The sequence below is a fragment of the Leuciscus leuciscus genome (genome assembly GCF_965113295.1).
Source record: "Leuciscus leuciscus genome assembly, chromosome: 22".
NCBI lineage: Eukaryota > Metazoa > Chordata > Actinopteri > Cypriniformes > Leuciscidae > Leuciscus > Leuciscus leuciscus.
In genome coordinates, this window is record NC_138746.1 from 24356950 (window position 1) to 24381012 (window position 24063).

The following is a 24063-nucleotide window of genomic DNA, read 5'->3' on the forward strand; positions in this document are numbered from 1 at the left end:
CATCATTATCTACTTGGCACAGCTGATTGTTTGCGGTTTCATCAGCCTCCAATGAGCTGCGGCTCAACATTCAAACAAATACCGGGGTGCTCTATTAGCATACCAATCTCCCGAGAGTTGTCATGACAGAAATGCGGTACTACGTTATGAACTCCAAACACTTTTACCATAGCTCATGATCTGTAAACTAATACATTTTGATGTTTACATCACATATCCAGCTCCATTTGTATGGCTTTTCTGACGTAAACTTTCTTGGTAGCTCAATGTTGCAAAGCACTAAGTACGAATCCTGTGAAACACGAGTCACGATAAAAGAGCTCGATGGCATGGTTACTTCAGCAAATGCATTTATATCTCACGTTTGCTTTTTTTCACACTATTGTTTAGGTTTAGGTTAGGGTTTGGTGAAGGTGGTACGTTATTTTCAAACATTATAGAAGATTAACCATTTAGCATCACTCACTGGACATCACTCACTGTCACAATGTTTCATATAAAGCTGAACTTGCTTTTAGCACAACTCACTGTACATTTCACTTTAAAAGTGTTGCAAAATGTTCAAGAAGCAATGTAATTTTTCAGAACTGTCGCCTCAGGAAAGTGTTTCCAGTGAGCCTGGGTTGCATTTAGTGCCTGGTTTCAAAATGATTGTGGAGGGTTAGTGATTAAAACGTAGGGTTTTGCACTCTGAATTACCCAAAAAGTGGCACAACAGGTCCGGTGAATTCGTCCCTCCATGTCTACATAGACACTGGAGGGTCTGCTGGTCTCTCAGCCAGTTTTTAATCAACCTACTACAACGCGCCTGCAAGCACAGTAGCAGCAATTGAACAACACAAAGGCGCCATTCTCCATCCCTGCTGATGGATCCGAGGTTACTGGGGTGAGATAAAACCAGAGAGAGTGAGGGGTTGGGGGCCGCTCTTGGCTGGACCCTGCATTCCCCGTGATATTAACCTTTCAGGGAAATCAGTATGACACAGAAGCTGACAGAGGGTCGAAATTATCTTTTGATTGCTGGTGTGGTGGGCTGTTTATATCACCGGTCATCTGGCACAAAGCGGAGCCCTGTTCCCCCTGTCTGCGGCCGTCAGGCCTTTTTTAATCACGGTAAGTGACCTTTGCGGTGATGCTGACAGAACGATGAGAAGGAGGGGCCAGGACTGTCCGTCTGATAAGCTTCTATGAGAAGACTCTTTCTCTTCTGGTGTCCTCTCTCTTTCTCCAGCACTGTTATCTCATGTTCATGTCTCACTGAATCTTTCCTCTCCTCCTCTCCAGAGTAATTGAGCATGTGTCCGTTACTTTCAAATTTGTACATAGTTTGTATAATCTGATTCAATGTTGTATGCAGCTGTTTAAAAAAAAAAAAAAAAAAAAAAAAGTTAGTTTGGACCAAATTTTTTATTCTGTAATTTAAATTGATCTTTTTTTTTTTCTTTAAAAAACAAACAAAAAAACATTAAAATTAAAGTGGATGGGGACTGTGACTAGATCGGGGTAAGGCAACGTCTGTCCTAGAGAGCCATTGTCCTCCAGAATTTAGCTCTAACCATATTCAAACACACTTGAACAAGCTAATCAATGTCTTCAGGATTACTAAGTTGTTTTCAGGGTTGGAGGACAGTGGTTCTCCAGGACCGACGTTGTCTACCCCTTGACTAGATCAAGCTTCAAAATGACAAGAACACAACTTGTGTTCTATATTCCAAGTCTTATAAAGGCATCTTATAAATTTATGTGAGCGACACAATTTAAGGTCTTTCACTAGAAAATCTTGATATTCACCAAGCTGGATTTTGGCCATTGCAATCAAAATGGAGACAAATGAACATGAGCTTACGCGGTTGGAGTTTAAGCGGATTAAATAATTCGAGAAGTCCTGCATACGTCACCAGAGAGACATTTTATGAAATAATACGAGGTCAAAACAATGAAAAAAAAAATTTAACGCAAGCATGTCTGAATTCTTCACAATATGATATATTACATGCATAAAAAAATAAATAAAAATAAAAAATATATATATATATATAGAATGGGATTGAATCTTCAGTTCATGCCAATTTAATTTATTTTAAAATGTTGTAGAATATGCATAGCAGATGTAGCCAAACTATGTAAAAGCATGTTGTGTAAATGTACATATTTCTATATCATCCTTGAGTGTTAAACCAGAAATAAAAGTACATGTATAAATGGGAACCTAATTAAAGACAGTGTGTGAAAGGCAGTGTGTGAGTTGCGTGTTGGTGAACATCCTGTAATTGGACAGCAGACATCTGTCTGTAACACCTATGGTGATCAGCTGATGTTTGAGATGGAACTGTGAGACTATAGAACCTGTGAGAGAGGCCAGATCAGACTGTGATGCTTGGATCTGTCTGATGTAAGCTGTGTGGAGAGTGTTTGAATGTGAGAGTGGGGGTGGCATGAGCTGGCAGATCCCTGTAGACAATAGGCCAGTAATGAGGGGTTGCTTATCCATGATCCACAATGCCAGCATCTACAGGAAGAGAGGCATTTGCTCCTTGATCTCAGATAAATTCCACTGCTTTTTTCATATTCACATTTACAGAGATTGGCACTGAATTGGTAATTTGCTCTTTTGGTCTTTTCTTTTCTTGTTTAAACAGGTTGGTACATAGATTTGTTCTTAAGAGTAACTGTTGTCAAGTGGAAACACATGTACAGTAGAGTCAGTCTTGATATGATTTTGGTGATTTAGATATCTGATAAATATGTCCTGTTTTAGACTTAGCTCATAGCATCTCCATTTGTGGTTTTGGTATGTTGTGCAGTGTCATTATTTTAAATGAATAGTTCCTTGCCTTATAGGGTTAGTTCAGCCAAAAAAATTAATACAAATAATTGTCAACATTTACTCACCATTATGTAATTCCAAACTTGTATTTGTTTCTTTCTTCTGTGGAATGCTCTGTTTCATTCAATGGTGTAAATATGCTGTCAAACTCCAAACATGACCATAAGGCACCAAAAACAATCATTAAAGTGGTTTGTACAAATGTTATACTATATTCAAAGTCTTCTAAAGCCAGACAGGACCAGTTGTGGCTGCTGGGTTTTAAAATAAAGGAGGCTCACTAAATTGTAGCAGTCTGGGGATGCTTTCCCAAGGCTTTTCACAATTGATTGATTGATTGATTGATTGATTGATTGATTTTTTGATTTTTTGCTTAACTTCTTTAAAATGGCTTTTTTTGTTGTTGTCACTTTTAGACAGAAAATTTACAGCAATACAATATAAATATAATTTCACTCACCTAGCCCATCACTTGAAAAAAATCCATCCTTCCGTCCCTTTAAATGTCCGTGATAAAAGAGCACGTCCCGCCATTTAGTGAAGCTGATTGCCAACTTATATGCGGGCTTCTTTTATTTTTAATCTGCAGTTCGAATTGTGTCTGTAAATTTGTTGGCGATCAAATATTTTCTTATCAATATCTCTACTCTCTATAATTAAGGTAGTTAGTACATTATCAGCATTAGCAGTTGAAACTAATATCACATAATTGATGTCTCTACGATGATTGGTTGATACACCAAGGGAAGCTAGACTTCTCTGCGATGTATTTTTTTTTATCAACACTCTAACCGCTGAAAGAGAAATTAGTGATTTTGATAGTGATTAGCTTTCTTTCTTTTCTTTTTTTTACCAATGGAGGCAAAAGTCTTCGGCTATGGATTTTGCCTCTCCTTGCCCTTCTGTATCCCCTCAAGTTAGAACAGTTTTCTGAACAGTTGTAACATCACCAGATTTGGAGAAGAGGTAGTTCTGACCTCAGTAATATTTTATGGTGTTAAAGTAGTGAAATTACAAACAAGAAATACAAATTATGAGACTGAATGAAAACTGGGGATATTATTAACACTAAACCGTCCTTCTCCCATTTTTACCTAAACATTTTGGATAGGCTGTGCCTCCCCTGACGAGCCGCCACAGGACAGAACCAAAATGTAATATGTTTTCTGAAAGAAATATCCTATTGCGTTCCACAGAAGAAAGACATTCATAGAGGTTTAAAATGACAAGAAAGCTTTTTTGGCTGAACTATTGTTAATTCCTGAAGATAAATAACACACTTATGAAATTCTTGTGATGTGTTCATTATCATTAAAAGGTGATGGCTGATTAAACAGAACTAGCACAGTTAGATTTTAACTTTTATTACAGTGAGATGTAAAGTCGGAAGGCTCTTTCCATACCATGTCTGCATATTTGTAGCAATATATAATACTTTTAGTAAAAAATTATGTTGCATACTGTATAGAAAGCATGAAAAACACCTCACCAACCAAAATTACTGAACGATTCCAGAGTCTGTCATAAGCTTAGCTGAAATGATGTGTGCTCTTAGAGCAGAGAAACGGTCCAGGCTGCGGTTGACGGATCTGGGCCGCCATCCTGACCAACACTTTTCAATCCATCAGTTTTCTTACCTCCCAAGTTTCAAGCCCTAACTGGAGTCGTGTCGCATTCTGGTGCTAATGATCACGATTGTATCTTCGTAGTACATAATAAAAACTTTTTATTCCTTATCTACAAAATGAAAGATACAAATAAAAACCAGTTGGCACTATGCTTGTTCTGTTTCGTTTGCTTGTGGAATCTCGCCATTGAAATCAAATATGAGTGCACTTTTTAAAGCTCTTGTTCACAATTCTCTTTTTCTCACATTGATTGAAAGGGTTGTCAGTGTCTTTCCGAAAAGTCTCATAGCTTGTGCTCTGAATGAGGGAACCAGGAAAATTTCACTAAAATATGCATGAGCATCATAAGTGTGCTGATTGCTTCATAAACAATACATTTGTAGATACAGTCGCCAACAAAATGTAGCTGTACTTGATGATGAATTAAGTCCTAAGCAGTTTCCAAAAGCCATTTCTTGAGTAATAAAATACATCTGTACTAATGGTTGGAATTAGGCATGGATACGGTCTCTGAAAGAGTTATTGGAAGACGCAGACAGAAGAGTCATTGATCACTGGAAGACAGTGTGATAGGTGGGACACTGATGAGATTTCATGTATTTAATGGCAAACTTGAGTTCCTTGCTCTTTTTGTCCCACTTGTGGATGGACATGAGCAGTAACTGTTGGTCCACTTTGCGGCCCATGATGAGGAAGTTGCTCCCGAGATTGTCCAGTTGTGAGCATGGACAGTTTGCTCCATTCTTGATGTATAGTGTGAGCTTCTTTAGGTCTTTCTTCCTCAGTATTCCCATCTTCAGAACCTTCTTCTTCTTCTGTGCTGCGATAAGCTTGCGGTCACCTTTTTCCTTTTTCACCTCTTTAATCTTCATCTTGATTGCTGTAGATAAAATATAGAAAGAAAGAAACTTAGAGCAGGAATTCCCAAAATAAATTTGTTCAGCCACAATTTGACGTAAAATACTTACTTGAAATACCCCTTGAGATTTTTAGTTCACGTTTCAATAGTTCATATAACTCAACACATCCACTTGTTTATTTATGTATTTATGTTTGTTATGTATTTTTATAATTTTTTATTAATTATTAGCTTTTCATCAACTCACAAACCCCCTGCAATACCTTTGTGAACTCCCAGAGGTTTGCGAAACCCAAAATGTTCACCCAAAATGTCATTATACATTTTAATATTTATTAGTGTCAGATCATTTAAATTTAAAAAATAAAATAAAATTGCAGAACAACTAACACGGGTTTGGAAAGACATGAGGGTTAGTAAATAATGACAGAATTTTCATTTACGAGTGAACTATCTCTTTAAAAACACCAAGGAAAGACCAGAAAGACCCTTTGGAAAAAAGGTCTGGGTACTATGTGTTGTCATTTAACTTTATCCATTGGAAAAAATGGGAAATCTTCTCATGGGACCCTTGGTCACACTCCGGTTCTCCCATATATTTTTGCTGTCTCAAGCAACAAGACCTTTCACAACGAGCACACAGGAAGAACCAAGGCTATCCAGAGCGCTGGAATAGTTTACACCTCCCCGGAGGAGCATCATTTAAACATGGACGGCACTAATTGCTCTCACCCGGGAGAGGACGGAGAGTGGAACGGAAAGTTTTAAAGACAGATGTGAAAAGTGAACACACCTTCGGTAGCCTGTCCACAAAAGCCACTAAACCATCCTCTTTTGAACGTTTTTTGAAATTTTCATATTACATATTTTTTTAAGAATTATTTTTTTTTTTTTGTGTGTGTGTGTGGAGAATTTCAACAAGTTTCAACAAGTTTACCCTGAGACCTCATTTCAGATGAATGCATTAACCAAAAAACTACACAAAAGCATAAAAGAGGTCAAAATGACCCATACTGGAATTAATGTTTTTCTTAAATGTATTATTATTATTTTCATCCTATGACCACAAAATCTGAAATTTTAATTCATGGAATATCAAATAAAAAAATATTTTTTATTGATAATATATATATATATATGTAATTTTTTATTACAGAATGCAGGGTAAATTTGACCCCCGCATACTCTGTGCCACTCTTTTATGGTTGTGTCTTTTCTCATCTGGGTTTTTATTTTTTATATATAATTTTATATTTATACAAATTATATATATTTTTTAAATGTCATGTCTTTTTTTGTTACTTACTGTATAAGGCTGTCAACTGATTAAAACAGTAATCAAATTATTTGATAAACAGGATGCTCAAATTAATTCAATTATGCATAAATATTCTCATATATCCCTCTATGGTACGGTGTTGCCTCCAGGCAACATAGTCTATTTTAGCTTTTTTTTATAAAAACAAAATAAAATGTAATTGTTCAATGCTCTCTAAGGGGAGGGGAACTCAAATACTAACCAAAGAAAATGCAAAAGAGTGGTCACATGACCCACAGGGGTACATTTAGTTCCCTCTTTCAACACATGTGCACATGTCACATGGCTCCATATTTTCTCCACTGAAAAGGGCATTTTTCACTAATTTCTGTCCAAATAATCAGCCACAAAAAATCAGAGTCACCTTCATTGGTAAGTAAAGAAGTATTTTCAAAAAACTTTACATTATATATCATAAAATTTATCATAGGAAATGACATAAAACTGCTTGTTGCCTCGAGGCAACATTGTACCATAATGGAATCACATAAGGCCATGCCAGGCATACTACGTATGAATACAATTATATTTTATTTGTAAGGAAAAGAGTTTGAATTATCTAAATGTATCTGTATTTTTGCTAACTGAAAACTTGGCATGGTTCGACGGGACATTTGGCCACTATAGTGGGTAATCGGACAAATAGTGGGTTTGTGGGAAAGGGGCGTGGCTTGGGAGTGGTCAGCGGGGGTCGATGGGGTATTTGGCCTCTATAGTGGGTAATCGGACAAATAGTGGGTTTGTGGGACAGGGGCGTGGCTTGGGACTGGTCAGGGGGGTCAACGGGACATGTGCCTACTATAGTGGGCAATCGGACAAATAGTGGGTTAGTGGGACGGGGGCGTGGCTTGAGACAAGTCAGGGAGGGTCAACGGGACATTTGGCCACTACAGTGGGCAATCGGACAAATAGTGGGTTAGTGGGACGGGGGCGTGGCTTGAGACCGGCGGTGGGGTCAACAGGACATTTGTCTACTATAGTGGGCAATCGGACAAATAGAGGGTTAGTGGGACTTGTAGGGGTCTCGTATTTCGGGGGGTTCCCGACGGGCCCCTGGAGGACCCCACACGGGTCATTAGGTCGGCCGGGGAGGTCTTCCAAATGTTTGATCTTGCTGTTGTTGAGGCCTGGCCTTCATATTAGGATAATGTTATAGTGATTGTAAATGTTTTACCTTGACACAGCATGCTTTGATGTTTTTTAATGTTTTGATATGATAACTTGATGATATAATGGTTTGTAGTACTTGCGTTCCACGATGGTACAATGTTGCCTGAGGGCAACAGCTGGATAATAAATGTTACTTTTTATTAAATATGAAATGTGTAATTCAATAAAAACTTGATAAATCTGTTTGTTCAAGTGTTTAGTTAAATAAATTGATGTTTTCAATAAATATATTATTTTTTTTCTTCATGAAAATGTCAAATGTTTAAATTTGTCCATTGTGGTACAATGTTGCCTTGAGGCAACAAACTTATAATTAATTAAAAAATTACAAAATTATGATAATGTTTATTGATATTGCTATAGTGTCAAATTTTAAGCAGGAAAAACATAACAAATATTTTTTTTCTCACTGATATCATAATGCGTACCATTTATGCATGCTTAGGAAATACCTATATGCACTTTTCACATCTGTCTTTAAATATATATATCCTAGCCATTACATTATTGTGTTTTTTTGGTTGTGTATGACTAAATTTCACCACTGACAGTTTTCTTCCTGAATCTGCACTGCTCTTGTTCAGAAATTTCAGCTTCAATTTATGTTTGGATCAGGTCTGTTTTTTTTTTCCTTTAGAAACCATAAAGAAGCAAGCCTGCTTAAAAAAAAGAAAGAAAAAAAGACTGTCAAAGTTATCCACATTCCCAGGTTCTCTTGTTTCTAAGTTACATTTGAAACTTAGCGGGTAAAATCTGTAATTGATGCTATGAAACAGAACTTATCCAAACGTGCTGAGAGCACATTAATCAATGACAACATTTGTCCTGCATCTTCAGTGTGAGCTAGGCTCCTTGTCTACTATCATAAACATTCATGCATCTCTGGAAGGGCAGGAATGTATGTTTAATGGTTTCACTGATAACGGTTTCAGCTCACTTGCTTGGGGATATTTGGTGTTGGCATAAATATTAATTGAGATCCTATAAGATTTCTTACTGGAAGAATCAAATATCAGAAAAAAAATCAAATTAAAAAGAGTGTGTATGATTAATGTGTAATCCCACAGTCACTGAAAAATGAATAGGCCTATACTCAATCTGAGAGAATGAGGGAAGGAAAGATCGGAAGAAAATGTGAGAATGCCACAAATATAAGAAGGTTTTAATTTAATGAATGTGGTAGCTAGGCCAATGCAATATGGTTGCAGATATATTGTGGGTAGTTGCTTGGGGGTTTGGGATGATTGATAGGGCATTGCTTGGTGGTTGCTTAGTGGTCCAAGTCAAAAGTGCCAAGTCTATAAATGTGATGCGATCTGGGAAAACCCATCACATGGTGAAATTTTACCTATTACATGTTTTATGTTTTGATGCCATATTAAAGCTGGTTTCAAGCCCTTTCCAAATCTGTTTTTATTTCTTTCATTGTTTGTGGGTAACAAAAGTTATGGTTATCTGAAGTCGGCTGATCGCTATGATTTTCAGGAACGGAAATTTGAGAAAAACAGGTTTAATTAACTGTCACTTCCTGCTAGTGGGACGATTGGCGCCCTTTTTTTTATTGTCTTTTTTTCATATCACATATTTGAGTAATCATCATATATTAGATATCATTCGAAAGCTTTCAAACTCAAAAGTCATCATGTGAAAACCATTTTGAAATTGGACGATTGAGAGGCTAGCAAGATCTTTTTAGCGAGCAGTTACTTCAGACTCCATTGTTCTCTTTTGCTCTGCTCCGCATCTCACGATAACGTTGGATAAAATAAAAAAATTAAAAAAATAATACAAATTTGCGTGCAGTTGTAGTTCACACAGGACTGGCAGGAAATGCGCATTGATACCTTTATTCTAGAGGTTATGTGGTTTATTTTGATAGGTGAACTTGTAGTGTCTTTGTAGTGTTAAGAGAAGGTTTTTTTTGGGGTTTTTTTCACATCCGTCATGCGTGTTTTTAAAGAGAAAGACACAGTCTTTTCAGCTTGCCACTATAAATCACTATTTTTCTGCACTAAACTACTGAATTTTGCCAAGATATATTCAGAGACAAGATGTTATAGAATGTTAATTTAATGAAAACCCAATTTGGAAAAAAATTGACCTGAATTGACCTTAAACCGTACCAGCACGACATCCGACGGGTTTCCCAGATCGCATCACAAATAATTTCTAAATTGTGGCGTGGGTACCTTGTTTAAGTCCATGTGAAGTCTTGTTGCTTAAAATATAGTGTTACTGTGTCAGGACAAAATTCTGAAGGCTCTCAGTGCCACAGTGTTTATTTACGCTTTTTGGGGAAATCAGCTTTCATATGACATTGTCTCTCTTTACATATCAGATAGATTGAATATTTTTTAAGAGATTTTGCAAAACTACAAAACCATACAGCTAACATACCTAACTGTAGTTCAGCTACACATGGGGTTTTTCTCTCTGATTCAGGTGATCGCTCATGACCCATAATGCTTGTGAGGAGTGAGCACGCCTGGGCAATATCGTGGTGACAAGCCAAAGCCACAAGAGCTGCTTTAAATTGCTGGCAGTAGGTCTGACAGCAGATGAAGTAAGGCAATGAGGAAAAGTGTCGCCCCGAGTATTTGCAGCCTTCTTTCAGTAATTTCTGTAAACAAAACTTATATGTCCATAAAGCTTTGGAAGTTTTTATCAATTGAGCATGTTGTGTTGAAAATATTCTGAATGGCAAGTAGCATCAAAAACAACAATGGACATTATGATTTTACACTAATTTCTATTCTATTTTATAATTGAACTGCATCAACTTTTTAGCCTAGCCAGTGAAAACTATTAATATGGCAAACCAACATACACACTGAAATAATTCTGGAATATACACTGTTTATATAATTAGCCAATCCATGGTAATGCTGTGATTATTGTTGGATTATGTTAAACTCAAAACTTCAAACTGCAGAGCTACGATGAATCTTTAAAGAAAAGAGTCTCTATTGCTGAACTTTACCCTAATCGGCCTTCCTTATATAATGGTGATTAAAGATCATTCAGGCTGCTCAAAATCACAATTAGAAGGAGGAAAAAAGTGAGTCTCAACCCATGAGGTCAATTTTTTCTCTTTGTCTTTGATCCTGTAAAATGAAAATAGTTTTGCCAACACTGATGCTGAAAATTGGAAAGAAGATAAAAAAAAAAAAAAAAAAAATATATATATATATATATATATATATATATATATATATATACTAATAAAATGGTGTATTGTGTATTTGTTTGTTTTTTGTGTGTGTTTTTTTTTTTACTTTAATTTTCTTCCAATGATGATTGCCTAAACTGGACAACAAATTACTTTGAACTGACCTTCAAGAGACAGTTCACCCCAAAATGTAAAATTCTGTAAAAATTTTGTTCTTAACCTGACCTGTATGACTTTCTTTCTTTTTATCACACATTTTATTTTAAATATATTTTTCTTGTTTCCCAGAGAAGAAATAAAAATCATTCAATATTTCCATCCACCTATTTTTATGAGCATAATCGGGATATTGCATAAAAAAATGCTTGAAAAGGCCAAGATGCACATGAATTCTATAAATGTGCATTAAAAAAAACATATGCGGTCCATTGAGGCAGATACATTTTTTTTCAATCCGATAAGAAGACATAAACTACGATGGCAACACATTTACCGAATAAATCCCTCAATGCGCAACAAAAAACTCACATGACTTTGCAGTGGACCAATGTCTGTCATAAAACTTATTTGCTTTAATTCCCTCCCAGAAGAGTCTCATATGATTGTGTTCCCAAAAGGTTCTTCAAAACGGAGAATGACAAATCAGATATAAACAAAACTAAGCCATTTAAAATCCCAAAACCAAACTTAAAAACAATGGATTTCCTTAGCGCTACATAAAATATTAAAATGAACTGTATTCAGAGCCAGTGAATAGACTCTAATGCAGAGGTTTCTCGGCAGTGGTCTGCACATGCACAAACCTTAAATCATTTGATATGTGTGCTGCTGTCCAGTATGTGTTGAATACACTGATTACTGTTAGATTGTGGAAACTGGCCGTAACATCCAAGATTAATGGAGCACACTATTAAACTTACTATCACAATAAACTGTACAGCACTAGTTAACAAACAACAAGTCATGTGATCAGGTACCAGTAAAATGGAGATCAGGGGAAGAAATTAATCAAGCGGTAATATCCTGTCATGCATTGTGCTTTCAGTATGTGGAGTATCTCAAAAGCCACAACTAGACAAAATAACACAAAAAACCCATTATAACTCTCTTTGTGATGTCTGCACTTCATTTTCTGACTTTAATGTGTAAAATGTAGAACATACACTCAGGCTACTACTAACAATATTTTCTAGTGTCATCTGTCAAAGTTATCAAGGAAAATACATGCAAATCCAAAAGAAACAGGCCTCACAGCCAAAGATAAGTCAGGCGTATGTGTGACTCTACAGTGCTATAATCCTCGGCCCTCTATAGGGAAGGCTTTTCAAATGACTTTTAACCTTGAAACTCTTTTATTCAATGCCAGAGACTCATTCTAGAGATTCACATTTGACAGATCAATGGACCTCTAGTCAGAATACATCACTTTTATACGAACCATAAAAAATCCCAAACTATTAGAACAGGAATCCTCCAGCACCATTTAAAACTGGATGTAAATTCCATATGAACTCATGTACGTGACCCATGCATTGAAAACAGGTCACTTTGCTGCATGTTTGTGGTGTTTTGCGACTCGCTCATATGTATTCTAAATGGCAGATTCTACATTTACGAGAATACTTGATTAGTCGGTAGAAGTAATTACACATTAAGGCGAGACACGGCAGGCAAAAACATCGGGTTTTTTTTACTGGTCAATTTTGAGATTTTTGGATATTTATCTTCAATAACATGTCTTCTTTCAGATTGTGGTGAAAAAAAAGTCCGAAATACAAATTTAGGTCTTTATTTTATTACACTTTTTCTGTTTGCGTCAGTAGATTTCGCGTAAATTCAACAAAAGTTGTCGTTGTAAATCATCCCGCCGATCCACGATCTCTGTCTGCTCTCTGTCATCACAGGCACCGCTGGAAAGCTCTCTCTTCACTGTACAATGCTGTCGGATCCAAATATGGTCATTTCCTTTTTATCAGCAACCAATAGTTAAAGTAAAAGGGCTGAATGCGCAATCTCATTGGCTGATGATAAATCTTTAAAGCCCGTTTTCTCAAAATGACCTTTCTCTCATACTCCAAGTTCGAAATCTCCACTTCAGTAGTACCTATATACACCAAACTTTCCAGTCTTGTACCTAGTTATATTATGAAGACATTTACAGAGGGATTTGTAAATATATTATTCCTAGCCTGATATACATAACATTTTATTCCAAAAAACATGGCGAAAATCTTTTTTTTAAGGCTATTGACAGTATATTCTGATTTACAGGATAACAAAAGTAGATATCCATAAATCCCTCTGTAATTTTTTCCCCATCTAATATGTGAACACAATGAAAAAATATTTTTTAACCTGGCTTTATCTAATACTCGGATTTCGTTTTTTTTATATATATACAAATTAGCGCATATTTAATTAGATTTTTCCTAATTTGCACATTTGTGATGCGATCTGGGAAAACCCACCACATGGTGAAATTTTACCTATTACAGGTTTTGATATTATATGGAAGCTGGTATCAAGCCCTTTCCAAATCTGTTTTTATTTTTTATCATAGCTTGTTGGTAGCAAAAGTTATGTTTATCTGAAGTCGGCCGATCGCTATGATTTTCTGGAACGGAATTTTGAGAAAAACAGGTCTAATAACGGTAACCGTCGGGACGCTTGGCACTCTTTTTTTTAAACAGGATTGGCGCGAAATGCGCACTAATACACATTCACTGTACAAGTTATGTGGTTTATTCACCTCTGCCGGGCGTTAGAGAAAATGGTCGCATATAGAATGCATTAGAGAAAGAGAGTATTTTCAGCTTGATACTATCGCTGTTTTTCTGCACTAAACAAGGGAATTTTGCCAATATATTTTCAGAGATAAGAGAAAAGATGTTATAGAATAATAATTTAATGAAAATAAAAAAAAATTGACAAAAAACTGACATTCAAACTACTTTGGAATTTACTGAAAACGGCCCAGCACGACATCCGACGGGTTTTCCCAGATCGCATCACATTTAAACATTAAATTACAGAAAACTTGTAGTAAATTTTTTTTCTCATCTTAATGTAGGTAATCAACTGGGAAAGTTTCATGGTGATATCTGCTAGTTACATTTTTCTCCCTATTCACCTGTAGTGTCTCTCCTTAATGAGCACATATCATTTTGAAAGAACAAAGTGTTTTTTGCTAAGAATCAACTTAAAAAATTACACAGTGTAGCTTTAATGATAAAGCACGATGGGATGTTTAACAAAAGTAAAGTCAACTCTTGTATGATGGAAGCATGAAATGTTGTATATTGTCTATAATTTATCATTTATATTGTCTTTTGATGCAGTTTGTGAGCACTGTTGTGGATATACTGCTGCCTGTTGGGAACTACTAAATTATGAAATTAATGACAAATATTAACATTGAATTAATAAAAAATGTACATAAGTTTCCTGAGCTAGTTTATTTCATGTCTATGGTATTTAGTATTGATACTGAGTTACCTGAGGCTGGTTTTGTACAACCTTAGTCTAACTAGATCTGGGCATCACCCACTAAAAACATAAAAACACAAAAAATTATATATATATATATGCCCATATCTACACACACAAACACATCAATATGTAAATGCATTGAGTTGCTATATACATATTTGCACAGTATATTTAATGCGATGCATAGCAGAGCAACCTCATATTGTATCTGCTTTTTCTCATGATGTCACATTTATGTTCACCCTAAATATTACAGTGGCCGCTTTCCCATAAAAGCAAACCGCAGGCTTTCTCATCAATTTTTTCATTACAATTTTTTACCATTATGAAGAGATCACAACTCTAGAGTTATTTAAGTTGTCAAATTTGATGTCTTAATAAAAGTTAATATCTTACCAAAATCACTGGCGCAGTAGTGCTCCATTATGGTGTCTGCTTTCAATTCGTTGTCACAGGGTGGACACACTTTTGAAACTACAGGGTAAAGGAAGGAAAGATGGTTAAAAATGAGTGTCTCATAAAGAACCATTAAACATAAAATGTAGCCATTAACAATAAGTAGACCCTTTTTGATATTTAAAGTAGACAAATTCATTTTTAGGTAATCTATAAATACTGTATGCTTCAGATGGTAACTTAAAAAACAACTGGTTTTATTCTGGTCAGAAATATAATGTACCTGTATTGTGATTAAATGAACCTGACTCCATGTATTTTTGTCAGCCATTGGTCTAACAAACAGATAGCCCCGCCCCCAAAGTTGGTCAGTCAGTGCTGCTGTGTCATATTGGCTGAGATTTTATTGGAGTTAATTGATGAGATAAACTGTTATCTGAGGTCAGTAGCAATGATACAGTAAGTTCAGTGAAAGATTCAGTGCAGTCAGTTAATCACAGAAGACTCAAACAAACAAATACAGGGTGGGAATGTTTCACATTTACTAAAATGATTGGTTTGAAAAAATGAAACTCTCATGTGATTGTTTATGCTAACAGCTCTAATATGGTGTTTGGTTTAGTGCAGAGAGTATAACTCTGTTTCATTGCAATGCTGGACTCATGTAGGGGCAGCAAGCCAGTGCTAATGGACCTTAATCCACAGCGTTTGAAGCCATGAGAGGGAGAGGTTTGGCAGCTGCTAGTTTTATTTCCTCACAGAGGAAAGGGAAACACGATTAAAACTCTCAGTGGTTCATCACTGTGAAATCACATCCCTTCAGATAGTGTGTGTGTGTCCTGCATATACCTGGACTATAGTCTAAGGGGAAAATATTTTTGACCTCTCCACAACAGGATTTCAATGTCAACCAGAATATTTTACACTTGTTGCAAACGTACGAAGACAAATGCAGGGGTGAGCTTTTAATAGGACACTGTGAAAACATTCTTCTCAGCAGTTTGACAGTGAAAATATTCACTGGAACATGCAAACAGCTTTACATGACCTTCTTGGGGCTGATAGTTATTTGCTTTTCTTATTTTTTAACTGTAGATATACAGATGTCTATCGTGCCACCTGCTGGGGTACTGGGTTTCTGTTTAGTGGGCTTGAATTACTGTATAACACACATACTGTACATGCTCATATGGGAAAATTAATGTAGTTTTAAACTTAGTTAAAGGGGATCTATTTTTTCCATTTTTACAAGATGTAATATAAATCTCAGGTGTCCCCAGAACGTGTCTGTAAAGTTTTAGCTCAAAATAGCACACAGATCATTATAGCTTGTAGAAAATGGTAAGGCAAAAAGATGCTGTTTTCGTGCATGTATCTTTAAATGCAAATGAGTTGCTGACACATTTTAAAGGTCATCAGAATTATATAAAAAACAAAAGCGGTAAAATTTGTTTTAATCAGGTAAAATTATTAAAAAAACGATGTCATCTGACTAAAACATGTTTTTTTCCTCTCGTGATAAGTCATTCCGAAAATCATGCCAGCGGATGTTGGTAAGTTTACCTATATCGCATTCACCGCACACACTAGCTATTATTTTTAATCGAAGGAGACGGAAGTGTGTTATCCAAAGATTAATGGCTAGGAAATCCCTTACACTTGGGAGCAGTCACGTACTGTATGAGGTGTTTCTCCCTCCTATCTGCTTCGAGGCCTTGATAAATTGTGGTATTTCTTTGTTGTTTAGAATCCAGTATTCCCGTTATACTTTTCTTTTATGAGTTTAATTAAGAGCTGTCTCGTCTTCTGTCCAAACATACAGCGCCATCTTTAAAGAATGATCGACTTTTACGTATGCCAGGTGACCTGAAAATGCAACAAAAAAAAAGAAGCAAAATATTCCTTTTTAAATTGCCTGAAAAACCACCTTGTGCGAGCTTAATTATTATTATTATTATTTGTTTCAATATATGGGAGGGAAATTGACATGTCTCCATTGGGCATATTTTCAATTCGCAATTTGAAACACAGCTAATCTCTCTCTCTCTCTTTTGAAAGTTTTTGAAAGTTGTGAAAACACTATTGTGGAGTTTTTCTTTTGCTATTTGAGCAAATGGGAACACGAAAAATAAATTTAATGTAGTCTCTCATTCACCACTATAGAAGTTTACCCAACTACAGTATAACGACTTCAGCTTCTGAGAAACCCGGAAAAGTGAAAAAGGTTAATTGTATCCAGCTGCAGCCCCGCAGCACCACATGTTTCAGGACACACAAGTCAGGCCACACGTCTCAGGCCGGAAGTGAAGGCGAACCATATATGGTTTAGAGCGGGTCTTATTAGAATTTTGTGTGTGTGTGTAATTTTCTTCAGTTTGAAGTAATACGAGCTATTTTTGCATGGATTTGATAGGATTGATACACAATATTTAATAACAATACCTCTAATTATTAAAAATACATGATTTGATTATTTATTGAACATTCTTTTCTAGGCTTAAGATTTTGATGAAAGGATCTCAAGCTGACTAGTTGAAGACATTGCTGTAGCTACACCCATTAATAGACAAGGTACTTCCTTTAAAAATAAAGTAATAAGAATGCAATGTCCACATCACTTCAAACCCATCAATTCTTGCCATCTACAAAAATCCAAGCCAATGTTTATTCTCGTTTTATTACGAGCTCTGTCGTGTTCTCTTTTTGCTGGCAGAGTGTCATCTGTTCTGCGTTTTTTTTTTTTTTTTTTTTTTACAGGTAATTCCCTGGAGATTGGAGATTTATAGCAGCTCCATGTCAGCCTTTCTCGCTCGTTGTAACAACTAACCTCTGCCACTACCACACCATACACACGTCAAAGTAGCCGGAGCAACTTTTCTCTATTTACAGATATGACGACACACACATGGTTGAGTGATGCAAGTACGCAGTTTCCCGCGAAAACCATCCCGACAGGTCTAAAATATAAACACTTATAATAGGCTTACCGTATTGAATCAGGGTAAGATGAACACGTTTAGGAAGAAGGATTGCTCTTGAATTGACTCATTATTTAAATCAGAATTTTGTTTTGGTTGTAAGTATTTTAAAGGATGTAATTTTTTTTTTTATAAAAGTCTTTTATTCAGCAACTATGTATTAAATTGAGCAGAAATTACAGTAAAGAAATTTACATTATTTAAAAAAATCTATTTCAAATAAATGCTATTCTTTTTAACTTTATATTCATAAAAGAATGCTGAAAAATGTATCACGAAATTAGCATATTAGACAGATTTCTGAAGGATCATGTGACACTGATGACTTGAGTAATTTGGAGTTATAATAATGTTTTACAATATTACTGTATTACTGTTTTAAAAAAAAATGCAGCCTTGGTGAGCACGTACGACTTCTTTCAGAATTATGAAAACATCTTAGACCCAAAAAGACCCCAAACGTTTAAGCAGTAGAATATATAATGATTTTTGTAAAGGTTTTATTATTATTATTATTAATTTTTTTTACGAAAATGTTACCCCATCTCTTCTTTGATGTCTGATAATGGTTCTTTTGACATTCGGGTATAAGTGTCAGGTGTATTGTCCATTTCCAAACTTCTGGGCTTCTATCACATCATCAATCTGCTTAACCGAGGGAGAATGCTGGATGTGGCATGTGACAATTTGGAAAAGTCATTCATTTGTACAGCTAAAAATATAGAAAGCTCTGTTCGATCTCTGTGGGGTGGGTCTGACGGAATAAACCATGACCAGATTGGCTAAAGCTTGAAGTTCTCCACTGAAATCAACCACACAATGAAGTTTGTTATATCTGATCTCTGAGGTGACGAATATGATTTTGTCATTTATTTAGCACAGGTTCTCCCTTGAGCTCACAAAACAAAAGCATCTGTTAACAAGAGCTTACATGGCTCGTCTCCAGACTCCCCCTTCCAGGTTAAAAACCAAGGGTCAGAGTTTATCACCCCAGCCTCAAGCACAGACATAGCGGTAGATAATGAGGGGAGGGGTCAAAGTTCACCAGGCTTCAGTGCACAGGTCGTGGGGAGTTGAACCCCTCTGTACATTTTAACCGTCATTTGGTCCCTGAGCAGAAATTCCCATACATTCAGCATTCAGCGGGACGGAGACGTGACGTGGACGGCGACTTGTACACACTGAGCGTGCTGTGGAGGAAACTTTTGTTTCGCACTCGCAGGCCGTCGTGAGCTGCATTCTTGAAGCTGAAATGTCTTATTTGCACAGCAGAGCGATTTATTCTGTTTTGCAGGGTGGCTCGCTGGCAGGATGCCTGGTAGAAACTGAGCCAAAGCATGTGTCAGGAGACTGAGCGAGGGTAATTCTGCAAACCGAGTTTCTGCAAGAAGCGCCAATTCAGAGATTGAGTGATATCAGAGCAATACTTTTTTTGTAATGTATTCCCTTAAATTTCCTGTTGGATACTCTCTTGTGTTCGCTGAAACGTGTAAGGACTCAACAGAACCGCTTCTGAAAGAAATGTTTTTAATAAGCAAGAGTGCTTTAGTTCTAAAGAAGTTTCTGCATTGTAAATCTTTTTGTCTGGTAACCTAAAAATGTGGTTCATTTGGTAACATCAGTTGTTGTTTTTTCAAGTGTACTGACCAAAAAATGATGACCTAAAAGTTATGTAACTTACTGTACTCAGGTTGATATTATTTTTTTAATAAAGCCAGTTAAGTTATTGGTTGTAGGGTCAAATTGTCTGTCTGTCTGTCTGTCTGTCTGTCTGTCTGTCTGTCTGTCTGTCTGTCTGTCTGTCTGTCTGTCTGTCTGTCTGTCTGTCTCAGTTTTTTTGATTTAGAAAAAAAAAAAAAAAAAAAAAAAAAATTCTAGTGGCCGCACAAGGAAGTTGTCACAAAGGCTGTATCTCAAACCACACATTCATGTAAGAGTCAATGATTCAATGAAAGTATATTTTGAAACTGGAAAGCCTGAACTGTGTTTTCACAACAAGAGTACGTTTCATAAATGATTACCTAAAATGATTATTTATGCTACATTTTAAGTTGTTCACACCACACTACGCTGTTTATGAAATTGTTTTACAGGTTAAATTTGACACAAAACCTATAATGTATGACTGTCAGGTTTCGTTGTGAGTATACACACTCTATATAGTGTGACAACATGCCCCACTATGCTGTCACAAAAATAACTGATTTTTTTTTATTAAAAAAAAAAAAAAAATTATGGTTGTCTACCTATACAGAAATTAATGTTTAAAAATATACCCAAATTTAGAGTTTTTCGTGAATTGAGACAATTAGAACCAGTCAACCCTATTATTCATTTAAAGTACTTGAGTAAAATCTCATATTTAGTAAGAAAAAAAAACCTTAAGTGATGCAATCTGTCACTAAGACCTTCCCACAGTTTATCATCATGGATATAAATGTAGTTTTTTAAGTCCTCACAGTTTCCTCAGAGAGCCTACAGGTATTTCTGAGTCCGAGTGATTTCTGCATCGCTGACTTTCTGTATCACAGTTTATGGGGGAAATGCTCTGTTTAAACTATGCACAGGTCATAATTTTATGGGTCATTTGGACCCATGAAGTTATGAGCAGCAACACTTTGGACATAAAACATTAATCAGGATGAAAAACTGCTGTGATTTATGTCTGTTTAAATTTGCAGTGAGCGGAGACAGAGACAGGTTTACATGTCTCCCCAAGCCGTCCCTCAGGCAGCAGCGCCTCTGGATTTAACAGAACCCTGCAAACAATGGAATGCACATTCACCCTAATCTGAGCTGGTAGATTTTTTTTTTATCTTGTACATTTCTATGTTTAACCTAATTAATTGTCTCTGTTCTGTTCTTTTAATAAAAGGAGACCCTAAAAAAAATCTAGAGCAGCAAAACGTATGATTTTCAAACAGGTTTCAAAGACACGCCCTCATCTGTCATTGGTCAGCTAATAAATAGCCCCGCCTCACTGCTGAACCAATGCAGAAGTGATTTCACCATCAACATCCTTGTTGATCCTGGAACAACATTCCAATCAACCAATCAGATTAGAGGGATAGGTTTACAGTTAATGTCAAGTTTAGGCTTAAAACAAGATTTAAGGGCTTCTCCACGATTTATATTCACATATCATTTCCCTCTGATTTTAGGGATGTTATGGGTAGGGTTAGGTTTAGGGGTAGGGATAGGGTTTGGACTATGTTTTTGGACAGGAATGTTGTTCCCGGTTCAACAAATGATGTTATCTTATTTGGCAAAATCATGATGACCACATAGTTGTCTCTGCATATTAAACTGGGATGAGAGAAAATGTTTTAACAATTAAAGTGGTTGAAATTCAGGTTGAGATTCATTTGAACTTCATAATCACAGATTTTAAGCGGTAAATATGTCATAAAACAGGATGTATGCTGGATTTTTCAGAGGAGCCAATAAAAATGGTTCTTGTTTTGGCTATTTGTAGAATGAACAATATTGTTTAAAGAGGCTTTTTTGTTGCACTGTCCAATGTGATTTACTGGAATGCATCTCCAGAAACAGCCCGTCAAACATGTCTGTGGCTCTGGCTGTGAACGGGCCCCGTCCCAGGACTTCACCTCAAACCACAGGGGAAAAAACAGCTCTTCATGTCCCTGTGTGCCGGAGCTGACGGCTGCAGGCTGGAGCGACTTGCCGTGTCAAACGAGGGTTTGTGCTGTCATGTTATCTCTAGAGTCCTGTTTCACGTCGATGTGCACGCTCACCAAAACACACATCGCTGTAAACGCTTGCCCGTGAGCTACTTTCCCATCCAGCTGCGATGCAGAGAGCTTTTTGCTTAGTTCTGCTAGTTTTCAAACTCTCAGTATCATGTAATTTCAGAGCAGCTATGGCTGTAATTGATATTGTCTCGAAGGTCCCACTCTTACTCTGCTTGCTCTTGAGTTTGCTGCAATTTTAAGGAGCTTATTTTTCTAACAGAAGCCAAGCTACTTAATTCTGAAGTATGAAAACAGTATTGTGGAGTCACATTTTTTCAAAAGCCTCTTTTTTTCCTTCTTTGAGAACATTGTAATCCATCAAATCTTAGCAGTGAAAAGAGAATTTGTGAGCATGTTTACTACTGTAAATGGAGAATTATATATATATATATATATATATATATATATATATATATATATATATATATATATATATATATATAAAGCTAATTATGACTACAGACTAACCCAAACATCTCATCTTACCCCTATAAGAAAATGTGACTTTTTTTTATTTTTTTTTTATAAAAAAATCATTGTTTGACTCAGTTTTACATTTCAGGATGTCCTCAGATGTTCCCAAAAGTAGATTAATTAAATATATGTTTTCTATTCCACCCAACTTTTTTGAATGAAAAGTATCATGAGATACCATTTGGTAATAGTCCAAGTGTTATGTTAGTTTTTATTTATATATTATATTTAAATAATAGGAAATCTGTATTGTACAGTAAATGTGATTCATTTTTAACACAGCATACAGTAATGCATTCATTTCTTAATGTTCTGTATAGGGACTTGTCATTTGTGCTTCACTTGTTGCATTTTTGCATTAATTTTTACAAATGGTTGAGAAAATGAATGCATATTTTTTTTTTGGCACCACATGTTTTTATTAAAAAAATAAAATAATCTTTTGATAATCTATTGTCCTATATGGTTTAACACCATCCTCAAACTGAGCATTAACTACACTCCTGGCTATTTCTCTTCACTTGTCCTTCCTCTTTCTATTACAATAGTCCTTCTCGTTTCAGTCAGACAAAGTAATGTACAACTTTTCCGACTAATTAGTGATCCAAAGGGTTTGGCTGCCTGGCTAATTGGAAACCTAAATGCACGATTAAACAAAGAGAGGCAGGGCGCAGCAGGAACGCTCCTCTCCACATTCCACATGAGATGTTTGCTTTAGATAGTGAAAGGTTTTTGTCCTTCCAAGAGCTTTTCCTAATTTTACTTTCTCTAGAGCTCTAGGCTAAACAAAGCAAGAGAAAATCCACCAATGGGCCTTATTGTATAGATCTATGGAGACTTGGTGATTATAATTTTTGTACTTTTTAAGCAAAAAGGGGAGGTTTTAAAATCAGCAAATACTGATGCTTATTATAGGTTATCAAAATGTTTAAGAAACAATACTTATACAAATACAAAACATATAGTTCTGTTTTTTAAAATAAATACATTTTTCATGCATCTCTCGTGATTTTATTTATTTATTTATTTTGTTGTAAAATTAGATTTTTAGTCTTTTGCCAAAATTTTGTTTACCGGTACAGGATTGTCACATCTGTGTTGCATTCATTTCCTATGTAAATTCATTTTTGATTTTCACTGAATGAATCAATAACAGTCATCTTTATATCTAAAACCACAGTGTTCTTGCAGGTCCTACCTGGAGTCTGAGTGGCGTGAGCCGGCGAGAACTGCATGGGAATGCACAGATCGTTGTCGATGGGGAACTTCTCGCACTGTAGCATCTCTGGCCAGGGAAAGCCGTAGGTCTCCATGACCGGGGCGCAGCTGTCCCGCACCGCCTCGCACAGAGACCTGCAGGGGTAGATGGGCCTGTCCAGGCATACTGGAGCAAAAAGGGAGCAGAGGAACACCTGCGTGTCAGCGTGGCATCGCTTTGCCAGTAGTGGCACCCAGCTGCCCGCCTGCTGCTTGACCTCAGGCATGGTCTCGTGGTCCAGTAGGTTTGGCAGACGCATCTTTTTGTAGCCCACGTTGTAGCAGAGCCGTAGGTCGGCTGGGATATCCACACACTGTGGCTGCTTGGCATAGAAGCGGCCGTTGTGGAAATTGTCCGATTGCCAGCTGTAGTAGTCGTACTCCTCTGCCGAAGCAGCTGAGGTGAGCAGAACCAACGCCAGGGTCACAGCCTGGGTCAGAGACACCTGCCTCTTCTGCTCTGCCATCCTCCTAAAGCTCTGCTGTAATTCAGAAGGGGAATGGGGGGAAGCAGATCAAAAAGAAGAATTTTAATCCTTTTTGTTGTGTTTGAGAAGAAAAAAAAAGACTGGGTTTGTGCTGGGTTTTCCCTCCTTCTTGTTTCTGGTTGCCCTGCAGTTTATTAGAAACTCCTGGTAGCAGGCAATAGTGGAAGATCTCAGAGCTGAGCTCTTTTCTAGCTTGACTCAAGTGCACCTAGTGCATAAAAAGACAGTGGACTCAGGGCCCTATGAGCTGACAACCCC

At 36.5% G+C, this 24063-nt stretch overlaps 1 protein-coding gene across 1 annotated transcript; it reads right to left on the reverse strand.

Annotated features, from left to right (window-relative positions):
• Positions 1–3168: 3168 nt before the first annotated feature.
• Positions 3169–24063, reverse strand: sfrp5 (secreted frizzled-related protein 5). Its single transcript, XM_082154912.1, has 3 exons — positions 23259–24063; positions 14857–14934; positions 3169–5335 (listed from the first exon to the last, which is right to left on the reverse strand). Exons 1-3 carry the CDS (start codon positions 23782–23784, stop codon positions 5007–5009), a joined length of 933 nt encoding a protein of 310 aa, XP_082011038.1. The 5' UTR covers positions 23785–24063; the 3' UTR covers positions 3169–5006.

Bases quoted from the DNA above. Each gene is read 5' to 3' on its own strand.
- sfrp5 (XM_082154912.1), bottom strand. From the start codon at position 23,784: ATGGCAGAGCAGAAGAGGCAGGTGTCTCTGACCCAGGCTGTGACCCTG. The intron at 14,935-23,258 runs GTAGGACCTGCA...TTTACCCTGTAG, and splicing joins TCACGCCACTCAGACTCCAG to TTTCAAAAGTGTGTCCACCC. The intron at 5,336-14,856 runs GTAAGATATTAA...TTTTATCTACAG, and splicing joins CTACTGCGCCAGTGATTTTG to CAATCAAGATGAAGATTAAA.